At 52.6% G+C, this 12,305-nt stretch overlaps 1 protein-coding gene across 4 annotated transcripts in view; it reads left to right on the top strand.

Annotated features, from left to right (window-relative positions):
- ect2 (epithelial cell transforming 2) overlaps positions 1 to 12,305 on the top strand; it is a 37,325-nt gene extending 25,020 nt beyond the window's left edge. For 2 of the 4 annotated variants that reach the window (XM_035412256.1, XM_035412255.1), the window contains 5 exons: positions 366 to 520; positions 977 to 1,084; positions 3,946 to 4,086; positions 6,694 to 6,976; positions 9,642 to 12,305. In XM_035412256.1, the coding sequence (XP_035268147.1) occupies positions 366 to 520; positions 977 to 1,084; positions 3,946 to 4,086; positions 6,694 to 6,963 (674 nt within the window). In that variant the 3' untranslated portion in view covers positions 6,964 to 6,976; positions 9,642 to 12,305. The remainder of the gene's footprint in view (positions 1 to 365; positions 521 to 976; positions 1,085 to 3,945; positions 4,087 to 6,693; positions 6,977 to 9,641) is intronic. The other 2 variants (XM_035412258.1, XM_035412257.1) reach the window with 1 other exon arrangement.

Raw genomic sequence — 12,305 nt, 5'->3', positions numbered from 1 at the left:
GGGTAGCGGTCTGGTCTGAATTAAGAGGGGGACGTTTTTATTCCCGAAGTGTCGCTGGATATACATCAGACTTATTGACTCCATCTGAAAATATGCTCTGCTTTTACAAAGTGCTTTTTGCTATTCAAAGCCCGCTTTTTATTACTTGAAGCCAGTGGTACAGACTCCATTATTTAAAAGTTGAATTTGAGATTAATTTAATGGTGTGGGTAAAGCTGCGGTATTAAATAACCTTGAAATGAAGATTCTGCTGGGCGGGGCGGTCTGGAGGGACGGTACTGAGACACTCTAACCCCATGTGTGTGTGTGCACGTGTCTCTAACCCCGTGTGTGTGTGTGTGTGTGCGCGTGTGTGTCGAGCGCAGACTGCAGGAATGCCTTCGCGCTGGTGGTGCACCCCCCCACCGAGCAGGAGAACCTGCTCTTCAGCTTCCAGCTGGTCGCCGAGGACGCCGGCAAGGCCGCCTGGCTGAAGACGCTGTGCCGGCACGTGGCCGACACCATCTGCAAGGCCGACGCGGTGAGTGGCCCGCGTTCCCACGGCGACGCCCGGAACGCCACTTCCCCTTAACGTAACGGAGAACACTGAAGCATGCTGGAACTTGAAGTTTTCTGTAGGAAGTCATGCAGTTATATTTTGAAACTAATCTGGTATTTGAATGCACAAACAAGCAAGAACCTAAGAATACTTACTGAGGAGAGCAGGCCATTCAGCCCATCTAGAACATAAGAACATAAGAAAACACAATGAAGGAAAACAGGCTATTCAGCCGTGTACTGGGTAGGATTAGCCACAAGGTGGCGATGTGCACCTCTCTTGACTCCTAATTGATTTGCTTGTCTGAATAGAAATGGGGCTCTGGCTGCTTGTGTGGAGAGGGAGCTCCACAATGCAGTTCAGCTGAAGTCCTCTGAGCTCATGTGTGTGCGTGTGTGTGTGTGTGTGTGTGTGTGTGTGCGTGCGTGTGTGACACAGGAGGAACTGATTCAGTGCACCGATCCCGAGTCCGTCCACGTCAGCACCAAGGACATGGAGAGCACGCTCAGTCGAGCGTCCCGCGTCATCAAAAAGACCTCCAAAAAGGTACGAGTCCGCCACACACCGAGTGAGTGAGTGAGTGAGTGAGTGAGTGAGTGAGTGAGTGAGTGAGTGAGTGAGTGAGTGAGTGAGTGAGTGAGTGAGTGAGTGAGTGAGTGAGTGACTGACTGACTGACTGACTGACTGACTGACTGACTGACTGACTGACTGACTGACTGACTGACTGACTGACTGACTGACTGACTGACTGACTGACTGACTGACTGACTGACTGACTGACTGACTGACTGACTGACGTTGGAGTGATTGAGTGAGGACGTTGGAGGCTGGTGAGTGAGTATGTTGGAGCCGTGAGTGGCTGGCTGTCTGAGTGGATGAGTGGGTTGAGTGAATGAGTGAGTTGGAGCAGTGAGTGAGGATGATGGAGTGGTGAGTGAGGATGTTGGAGCTGAGTGAGTGAGTGAGGATGTTGGAGCTGAGTGAGTGAATGAGTGAGTGAGGATGTTGGAGCTGAGTGAGTGAATGAGTGAGTGAGGATGTTGGAGCTGAGTGAGTGAATGAGTGAGTGAGGATGTTGGAGCTGAGTGAGTGAGTGAGGATGTTGGAGCTGAGTGAGTGAATGAGTGAGTGAGTGAGGATGTTGGAGCTGAGTGAGTGAGTGAGGATGTTGGAGCTGAGTGAGTGAGTGACTGACTGACTGACTGACTGACTGACTGAGAGGATTGAGTGAGGACGTTGGAGTGATTGAGTGAGGACGTTGGAGGCTGGTGAGTGAGTATGTTGGAGCCGTGAGTGGCTGGCTGTCTGAGTGGATGAGTGGGTTGAGTGAATGAGTGAGTTGGAGCAGTGAGTGAGGATGATGGAGTGGTGAGTGAGGATGTTGGAGCTGAGTGAGTGAGTGAGGATGTTGGAGCTGAGTGAGTGAATGAGTGAGTGAGGATGTTGGAGCTGAGTGAGTGAATGAGTGAGTGAGGATGTTGGAGCTGAGTGAGTGAATGAGTGAGTGAGGATGTTGGAGCTGAGTGAGTGAATGAGTGAGTGAGGATGTTGGAGCTGAGTGAGTGAGTGAGGATGTTGGAGCTGAGTGAGTGAGTGAGGATGTTGGAGCTGAGTGAGTGAATGAGTGAGTGAGTGAGGATGTTGGAGCTGAGTGAGTGAGTGAGGATGTTGGAGCTGAGTGACTGACTGACTGACTGACTGACTGACTGACTGACTGAGGACGTTGGAGTGATTGAGTGAGGACGTTGGAGGCTGGTGAGTGAGTATGTTGGAGCCGTGAGTGGCTGGCTGTCTGAGTGGATGAGTGGGTTGAGTGAATGAGTGAGTTGGAGCAGTGAGTGAGGATGATGGAGTGGTGAGTGAGGATGTTGGAGCTGAGTGAGTGAGTGAGGATGTTGGAGCTGAGTGAGTGAATGAGTGAGTGAGGATGTTGGAGCTGAGTGAGTGAATGAGTGAGTGAGGATGTTGGAGCTGAGTGAGTGAATGAGTGAGTGAGGATGTTGGAGCTGAGTGAGTGAGTGAGGATGTTGGAGCTGAGTGAGTGAATGAGTGAGTGAGTGAGGATGTTGGAGCTGAGTGAGTGAGTGAGGATGTTGGAGCTGAGTGAGTGAGTGACTGACTGACTGACTGACTGACTGACTGACTGAGAGGATTGAGTGAGGACGTTGGAGTGATTGAGTGAGGACGTTGGAGGCTGGTGAGTGAGTATGTTGGAGCCGTGAGTGGCTGGCTGTCTGAGTGGATGAGTGGGTTGAGTGAATGAGTGAGTTGGAGCAGTGAGTGAGGATGATGGAGTGGTGAGTGAGGATGTTGGAGCTGAGTGAGTGAGTGAGGATGTTGGAGCTGAGTGAGTGAATGAGTGAGTGAGGATGTTGGAGCTGAGTGAGTGAATGAGTGAGTGAGGATGTTGGAGCTGAGTGAGTGAATGAGTGAGTGAGGATGTTGGAGCTGAGTGAGTGAATGAGTGAGTGAGGATGTTGGAGCTGAGTGAGTGAGTGAGGATGTTGGAGCTGAGTGAGTGAATGAGTGAGTGAGTGAGGATGTTGGAGCTGAGTGAGTGAGTGAGGATGTTGGAGCTGAGTGACTGAGTGACTGAGTGACTGACTGACTGACTGACTGACTGACTGACTGACTGACTGAGGACGTTGGAGTGATTGAGTGAGGACGTTGGAGGCTGGTGAGTGAGTATGTTGGAGCCGTGAGTGGCTGGCTGTCTGAGTGGATGAGTGGGTTGAGTGAATGAGTGAGTTGGAGCAGTGAGTGAGGATGATGGAGTGGTGAGTGAGGATGTTGGAGCTGAGTGAGTGAGTGAGGATGTTGGAGCTGAGTGAGTGAATGAGTGAGTGAGGATGTTGGAGCTGAGTGAGTGAATGAGTGAGTGAGGATGTTGGAGCTGAGTGAGTGAGTGACTGACTGACTGACTGACTGACTGACTGAGAGGATTGAGTGAGGACGTTGGAGTGATTGAGTGAGGACGTTGGAGGCTGGTGAGTGAGTATGTTGGAGCCGTGAGTGGCTGGCTGGCTGTCTGAGTGGATGAGTGGGTTGAGTGAATGAGTGAGTTGGAGCAGTGAGTGAGGATGATGGAGTGGTGAGTGAGTGAGGATGTTGGAGCTGAGTGAGTGAGTGAGGATGTTGGAGCTGAGTGAGTGAATGAGTGAGTGAGGATGTTGGAGCTGAGTGAGTGAATGAGTGAGTGAGTGAGGATGTTGGAGCTGAGTGAGTGAGTGAGGATGTTGGAGCTGAGTGAGTGAATGAGTGAGTGAGTGAGGATGTTGGAGCTGAGTGAGTGAGTGAGGATGTTGGAGCTGAGTGAGTGAATGAGTGAGGATGTTGGAGCTGAGTGAGTGAGTGAGGATGTTGGAGCTGAGTGAGTGAGAATCTCCTCTCTCTCTCTCTCTCTGCAGGTCACGCGGGCGTTCTCCTTCACTAAGACGCCCAAGCGGGTGATCCAGAGGGCCTTCATGGCCAGCAGCACCCCCGACGACAAGAGCCCCGGCCCTGGGTCCGAGAGCCGTGCCCGCCTGGGCAGCTCCGCCACGCTGTCGGTAAGCCCCGCCCACCCCTGAGAGCAGGGCTCCCCAAAACCAGGTCCAGAGGACCACGGGGTCTGCTGGGGTCCCCAAAACCAGGTCCAGAGAACCACGGCGTCTGCTGGGGTCCCCAAAACCAGGTCCAGAGAACCACAGGGTCTGCTGGGGTCCCCAAAACCAGGTCCAGAGAACCACGGGGTCTGCTGGGGACCCCTATACCAGGGATAGAACCACAGGGTCTACTGGGGACCCCAAAACCAGGGATAGAACCACAGGGTCTACTGGGGTCCCCATTTTCTTCTGTGATCGGTTTTAAAATGATTAGTGGCTGCTCGCACAGTTATTCAACTGACTTTTTTGTGAATGTTTCTTTGTCACACAGGAACCAATCAAATCACAGGAAGTGATCTAAAGCTGCATTAGTGATGTTGGAATATCAGCTGAAGTTCATACGAGCTGAACATTACGATTTTACACGCAAGCGTGAGAATGTTTAAAAACCGTCCGGAAATCATTTGTTTGTTGCCTTCCTGTCTGATATCACAGCTGTCAGCCCTTTAGATGAGACTCATGAGCTATAATGATGTGTAGTTGTCCCTGGTACAGTGATTCTGCCGGTGTGTCTCTGACATGCTACCTGGCTGACCTGACGAGCTGTTAGCTGATTGGTTAATCAGCAGCGCTGTCAGATCAGAAGTGTGAGAACGCGATGCGTGTCCAGTGTGCAGCAGACTGATTAGACTTTCGTGTTGAATTTGAATCCATGCGATGATTTGACGGCTTTTAATTTTTTTATTATCAGAAATGAACAAGCAGAAAATGTTTTCAGAGCTGACGTGCGTGGGGGCGTGGGTTAATTAGTTAATTTTGCTCTGGATTTGGGGTGGAATACCTTTTTGTTTTGGCAGAAAGTTGATGTTTTTATTCCTCCTGCCAATTAAACGACAGAACAATCGGTTTCATTCGTCTGACTTTGACCTGCACTTCTGCGGTTACTATGGCGAAGGTGATGTGTGGTTACTATGGCGAAGGTGATGTGTGGTTACTATGGCGAAGGTGATGTGTGGTTACTGTGGTGAAGGTGATGTGTGGTTACTGTGGTGAAGGTGATGTGTGGTTACTATGGCGAAGGTGATGTGTGGTTACTATGGTGAAGGTGATGTGTTTTTGATTGAACCCAGTCTAATATCCTCTGGGTTTATTTTATAGTGAGTCTAGTCTGTGGGCTTTTAAGGGGTAATACCAGGCCCTGTTCCCTGTGTGAGGCCATTTTAAAACTCTTTGAAATAAGCCTTATATTAAATGTATTTCCTCTCCTGGAGTCTCCTGCTAATTTCTCTCTGCAGGAATGTGATTTTGGGGAAGAGGAGCTTCTTGTGCTTGCAGGGAGAGGCCAGATCATCTTCTGGGGCGTCTGGGTTTGAAGTGCCCGTTCAGCTGCCTTTCCCTCTGAGTCTCAGCGAGATGCTGATGGGTGTGGGGCCCGTACCTTTAGGAAGCAGGCTTTTATTTTTTAGGAACGGCGTAGGCTTTGTTCTTTGTGCTCTTCTGTTTGCTTTCCCTAATTAAAAGGGAACAGACCCCGGGTGGGAAATATGTGCAGAACCTGTGAGGGTTTTGTTGAAAAAACCTGAAAACTGCCAATAAAAGTAATAAACACCTCATGAAAACACACGTAGGAGTGAACATTGAAGATGGCTAACGGTCTCTCCTCCCTGCTGTGGGCATGGCTAACGGTCTCTCCTCCCTGCTGTGGGCGTGGCTAACGGTCTCTCCTCCCTGCTGTGGGCGTGGCTAACGGTCTCTCCTCCCTGCTGTGGGCGTGGCTAACGGTCTCTCCTCCCTGCTGTGGGCGTGGCTAATGGTCTCTCCTCCCTGCTGTGGGCGTGGCTAACGGTCTCTCCTCCCTGCTGTGGGCGTGGCTAACGGTCTCTCCTCCCTGCTGTGGGCGTGGCTAACGGTCTCTCCTCCCTGCTGTGGGCGTGGCTAACGGTCTCTCCTCCCTGCTGTGGGCGTGGCTAACGGTCTCTCCTCCCTGCTGTGGGCGTGGCTAACGGTCTCTCTCTCCCCCTGCTGTGGGCGTGGCTAACGGTCTCTCCTCCCTGCTGTGGGTGGGGCTAATGGTCTCTCCTCCCTGCTGTGGGCGTGGCTAACAGTCTCTCCTCCCTGCAGTGGGCGTGGCTAACGGTCTCTCCCTGCTGTGGGCGGGGCTAACGGTCTCTCCTCCCTGCTGTGGGCGGGGCTAACGGTCTCTCCTCCCTGCTGTGGGCGTGGCTAACGGTCTCTCTCTCCCCCTGCTGTGGGCGTGGCTAACGGTCTCTCCTCCCTGCTGTGGGTGGGGCTAATGGTCTCTCCTCCCTGCTGTGGGCGTGGCTAACAGTCTCTCCTCCCTGCAGTGGGCGGGGCTAACGGTCTCTCCTCCCTGCTGTGGGCGGGGCTAACGGTCTCTCCTCCCTGCTGTGGGCGTGGCTAACGGTCTCTCCTCCCTGCTGTGGGCGTGGCTAACAGTCTCTCTTCCCTGCTGTGGGTGGGGCTAACCGTCTCTCCTCCCTGCTGTGGGCGTGGCTAACGGTCTCTCCTCCCTGCTGTGGGCGTGGCTAACGGTCTCTCCTCTCTGCTTAGATGCCTCGCTCCACCTCTACGTTCAGCATCAATAGCTCCGGCAAGAGCGCGGTCGTGCAGCGGTCCAACTCCTTCGACCCCGCCCCCCGCCCGCGGGTGCCCGTCTGCATCCGCGCCCCCAGCAGCCCCGACAGAGCCCCCTGTAGCTCCGCCCAGGCCGCTGCTCCAGCCCCGCCCACTGTCACCCTAGCCCCTCCTCCCAGGGCCTGCCAGGATCCCGTCCCGTCTGCAGAGCTCCGAAAGGCCCCCCGCAGGGAGACCCTCCTGTAGCCTCTGCGTCCATGTGAGCCCCAAACCTGCACCCTACCCCAACCCCTACCCCCAAACCTGCACCCTACCCTACCCCCACCCCAACCCTTACCCCAAACCCACACCTCACCCCCTACCATACCCTACCCGCCCTACCCCCAAACCTGCACCCTACCCTACCCCCAAACCTGCACCCTACCCCAACCCCTACCCCCAAACCTGCACCCCACCCCCAAACCTGCACCCTACCCTACCCCCAAACCTGCACCCCCAAACCCCTGCACCCTACCCCCTAACCTGCACCCTACCCTACCCCCTACCCCCAACCCCAAACCTGCACCCTACCCTACCCCCAAACCTGCACCCTACCCTACCCCCAAACCTGCACCCTACCCCAACCCCTACCCCCAAACCTGCACCCTACCCCAACCCCTACCCCCAAACCTGCACCCTACCCTACCCCCTACCCTACCCCCCCAACCCCCTACCCTACCCCCACCCCAACCCCAACCCCAACCATACCCCTACCCCCAAACCCACACCCCTACCCTACCCTACCCGACTCCACCCCACCCCACCCCACCCCACCCTCCAACCTACCCCCCACCTCACTGTATTATGGTGGCACTCACTTAACCACTCATCCATGTGCTCATTCACTCACTCATGGATTCACTCACTCACTCACTCATGGATTCATTCACTCACTCACTCATTCAATCACTCACTCACTGGGATCTTCAGAGACTGTCCACCCCTCGTTCCTGCCACCCCTGCAATACTTCTTCGAAATCTTTAAAGAACTCTGTGGTGAAATGCTGGGAATCCTCTTGAGCGTTGAGCACTGATTCACTTCATCTGGCCTAATTACTCTGGGGATTAAGAGTCAACCACAGACCAAAAAAACATCCCTGAGCTGCTCGCTGGTAAATTATGTGCGGACGGTGATTTAGTCATTTTGCTCTGATGTGATTCAGTGGGGTGTGTGTGCGCTCTGTGGGGTGTGTGTGTGTGCTGTGTGGGGTGTGTATGTGCTGTGGGGTGTGTGTGTGGGGTGTGTGTGTGCACTTTGTGGGGTGTGTTTGGGCTGGAGGTGTGTGTGTGTGTGCTGTGTGGGGTGTGTGTGTGCGCTGTGTGGGGTGTGTTTGGGCTGGAGGTGTGTGTGTGCGTGCTGTGTGGGGTGTGTGTTTGGGCTGGAGGTGTGTGTGTCCCAGCTGTAGAGGGCTTTAAGCTGAGACACTGGGACTCAGAGTGGGGGGGGGGGGCTGTGTACAGTGTGCACAGCGTTTAGCTGCGGCTGGCCTGGAACGGTGAAAGGTTTCAGTGTTTTTACAGCATTTCTGACACTCCTCTTCTCATGTGGTCGCCGGGGTGTGATTGGAGAGGTAATGCATCGCACCCAACGTCAGCAGACAACGCTCTGCAGCCAGACACCCAACACTGAGTCTCAGCTTCTCAACACACCACCAGCACTCTGCAGCCAGACACTCAACACTGAGTCTCAGCTTCTCAACACACCACCAGCACTCTGCAGCCAGACACTCAACACTGAGTCTCAGCTTCTCAACACACCACCAGCACTCTGCAGCCAGACACTCAACACTGAGTCTCAGCTTCTCAACACACCACCAGCACTCTGCAGCCAGACACTCAACACTGAGTCTCAGCTTCTCAACACACCACCAGCACTCTGCAACCAGACACCCAACACTGAGTCTCAGCTTCTCAACACACCACCAGCACTCTGCAGCCAGACACCCAACACTGAGTCTCAGCTTCTCAACACACCACCAGCACTCTGCAGCCAGACACTCAGCACTGAGTCTCAGCTTCTCAACACACCACCAGCACTCTGCAGCCAGACACTCAGCACTGAGTCTCAGCTTCTCAACACACCACCAGCACTCTGCAGCCAGACACTCAACACTGAGTCTCAGCTTCTCAACACACCACCAGCACTCTGCAGCCAGACACTCAACACTGCAGAGTCTGAGATTCTAAAAGTCTGGGGAATTTTCCTGTATGTTGAACATGGCCCCTGGCCCTGGTGGTGGGTACCTTGGTGTAGGAGTGCGTTTGTTGCGCCCCCTGCTGTTCTGCCGCGGCGTTCACACAGAAGGAGCACGGCGGTGTGTGTGTGTGTGTGTGGTTCTCACCGTGCTGTTCGGTGGTGCCTGTTTCAGCGGTGTGTGTGTGGTGGTAACGAGCGCCCGGTTTGAGCCGTCCCTCTGCCCCCCCCGTGGCGTTTGGGTCTGGAGCCCCTCGTGCCGTTTAGAGACACCTGCTGTCCCGCCCACACCACGTTCCTCCAGGTGCGCCCGGTAACAGCCACAAAACCGCCAAAACTGCTGGAACGGGTCACCCAAACGTGCCCCGTGTCTCTCTAACCCAGGGCTAACCAGCCTGCTCCAGGGCTAACCAGCCCTGCTCCAGGTCTACCGTCCTGTAGGTTTACACTCCAGCCCTAACAAAGCCTCACCTCATTCAGCAGCTGGAGATGTGCATTGAGCTGCTGATGAGGACAGTCAGGTGTGCCAGATTAGGGCTGGAGGGAAACCCTGCAGGATGGTAGACGTGCAGGAGCAGGCTGGTTACCTGTGCTAACGGTTCTCACTGCTCTAACAGGAGACACTGTGGGTCTGCGGGCGAGCCGGCCTCCTCTGGCCGGGCTCTTACACTCTTACCTTCCTGTCCTCCAGGCTGTCCATTCTCCATCCATGGTCAACCTGCCGTCCATGTTCGAGAGGAAGTACCACACGTTCAGCAGGTCAACCACTCATCTCATATGACGGACCAACAACGAACCGGTCGAAGCTAAGCACCCTTCATCCCTGGCTGGGAGTATCGCTATCGCTAAACTGTGCAATGGTACTGATCGCAATCCTGTCCTGTAAGTCTTTAATTAGCAAAAGTTTGGGCTGATGTTGTCGAACTTGAAAAATGAAGGATACCGTGTTTTTATATATATATATATATATATATATATATGTATCTGTCATATATATTTGTTCTGTCTCTTTCTTTCTTGCACAGTACATTCACTGACACTTAGAAGTGCTGTTTCCTTGTCATTTTTTTCTCCATCGAAGGACAGATTTATTTTCACTAAATAATTAACAGTTAGAAGTATATCTATATATTTTATGGAAACAAGCCAGCCTTTTCTTTAACATAGCGCACAGAATGCCCAGCTTTTATAAAGCTCATGAATATTAACTTTTAACACCGCAGATCAGGAGGAGTTAGAACGGTAGGAGTTGGTTACAGTTTTAAGCAGTTGATTAGTTTTATAGTTGGGGGGGGGGGGGGGGGCATATATTAATGTTCCAGTGTCTCCTTTGTCAACAGTATTTATATGTAAATATGTTTTCTTTTTTCCCCTGAAGTGTCATACTTTGACTACCATTGTCAATCATTTTTTAAGTTTAGTTTTGTCTTCAAACACATGCTCTGAATCAAAGGCACTTATGCATCTTTTATGTATGATTATACTGTTTTTAAAGAAATGTCATAGTTTTTGTATTGTAGTCAGCCATTTGCGGCTTGTCTTTGCAAACAAGATGGAAAAATAAGCACTACGTATGTTGAATTATTCTGTTTGACTGATTCTAAACATTTGTTGAAACTGACAATTTACTCTTCAATAAAAGGGAAAAAAGCAGGTTCCTTTCCTGGGGGGCATTTTTGTTTTTTCCTCTGTAAAGGGGCTCACTCCGTGTGAAATTTGGGGTCCCCCTGATAACAGCCCCCCGTTTTCCAGCCAGCCGGAGGTCAAAGCTCCATTTTCCTTTATTTTTATTTATTTCTTTTTTCTTTTTTTTTGCAGCTGCCTGGTTTCTCTGCTGAGAGAGTCTGTCCTCTGCTTTTCTCTGTCCTCCTCGTTTAGGCATGTTGGCTTGGAGCAGTTTTTAGGTTTTTACGGTTGTTTTTTTTGTGAGGTTGAAGACTCGGTGGAGGGTTCTTCTCACTTTAAGGGGCGACGCCCACTGTGGGTCTGCAGAGCGGCAGCTTTAAGGGCGACGCCCACTGGGTCTGCAGAGCGGCAGCTTTAAGGGGCGACGCCCACTGTGGGTCTGCAGAGCGGCAGCTTTAAGGGCGACGCCCACTGTGGGTCTGCAGAGCGGCAGCTTTAAGGGCGACGCCCACTGTGGGTCTGCAGAGCGGCAGCTTTAAGGGGCGATGCCCACTGCGGGTCTGCAGAGCGGCAGCTTTAAGGGCGACGCCCACTGGGTCTGCAGAGCGGCAGCTTTAAGGGGCGACGCCCACTGTGGGTCTGCAGAGCGGCAGCTTTAAGGGCGACGCCCACTGTGGGTCTGCAGAGCGGCAGCTTTAAGGGCGACGCCCACTGTGGGTCTGCAGAGCGGCAGCTTTAAGGGGCGATGCCCACTGCGGGTCTGCAGAGCGGCAGCTTTAAGGGCGACGCCCACTGTGGGTCTGCAGAGCGGCAGCTTTAAGGGCGACGCCCACTGTGGGTCTGCAGAGCGGCAGCTTTAAGGGGCGGCGCCCACTGTGGGTCTGCAGAGCGGCAGCTTTAAGGGCGACGCCCACTGTGGGTCTGCAGAGCGGCAGCTTTATGCAGTTAGTTTCCCTGCAGGGTCCCTCCGGCCTGTGGGTTTAGGCCCCCCCCCCCCCCCCCCCCCCCCACACACACACACCTGATGGCTGGGGTGTGTGTGGTTTTTGGGGGGTGTTTGTGTTATTCTCCACAGGCTCGGCTGAGAAGCTGAAAGGGGGCTATATTTTGAGGCTGCATGCCATGTTTGTTTGTGCTGAGTCATTATCTTCCTTTAGAAACTGAATAATTTTATGATGGAGGATGTGATCCGTCTCCGGGTTTGGAGGCTCCTGCTACGTTGTGAAAGCAGCTGACCCCGCAGGTGCCTGTTTACCCTCAGATTTGGGGGAGTGGTGCTCTCCTCTCCTCCTGGACCAGCCTCACCGTTCCTAGACCTCAGACACAGTGCAAGCGCGTACTGATTGGGTAGAGGAGTAATCACTGATTCGCCATCATATGCTGATTGGGTAGAGGAGTAATCACTGATTCGCCGTCTCTGTGTTGGCTGTTTATTCATGTGATGATTGTGTGACACTCTCTTTTTCCTGTGCTGTGTGTTTTTCTGCTTTCTCCGTTGCTGTATTTTTGTTTACTTTTTCATTTTTATTCCAAACCCTTTTTTTCCTGACGTGTATCTTTAGGTTTGAGAAACCTGTGACAAAGCAGTTTTTTTAAATCTGAGATTGAGTGAAGTGTTTTTAAATTTCTGTCATTTTTTAAAAACTTTTTTTATTTTTACACTTGCTTTTAACATATTTCCTGTATGGTATGATGGATAAAAATAAGTAAAATAAATAAATGAGCCCCA

This window comes from Anguilla anguilla, chromosome 4 (assembly GCF_013347855.1).
Source record: "Anguilla anguilla isolate fAngAng1 chromosome 4, fAngAng1.pri, whole genome shotgun sequence".
NCBI classification, from domain to species: domain Eukaryota; kingdom Metazoa; phylum Chordata; class Actinopteri; order Anguilliformes; family Anguillidae; genus Anguilla; species Anguilla anguilla.
Note: the sequence above shows the minus strand (reverse complement) of the source record. Positions and strands in the feature narration are given on the sequence as shown.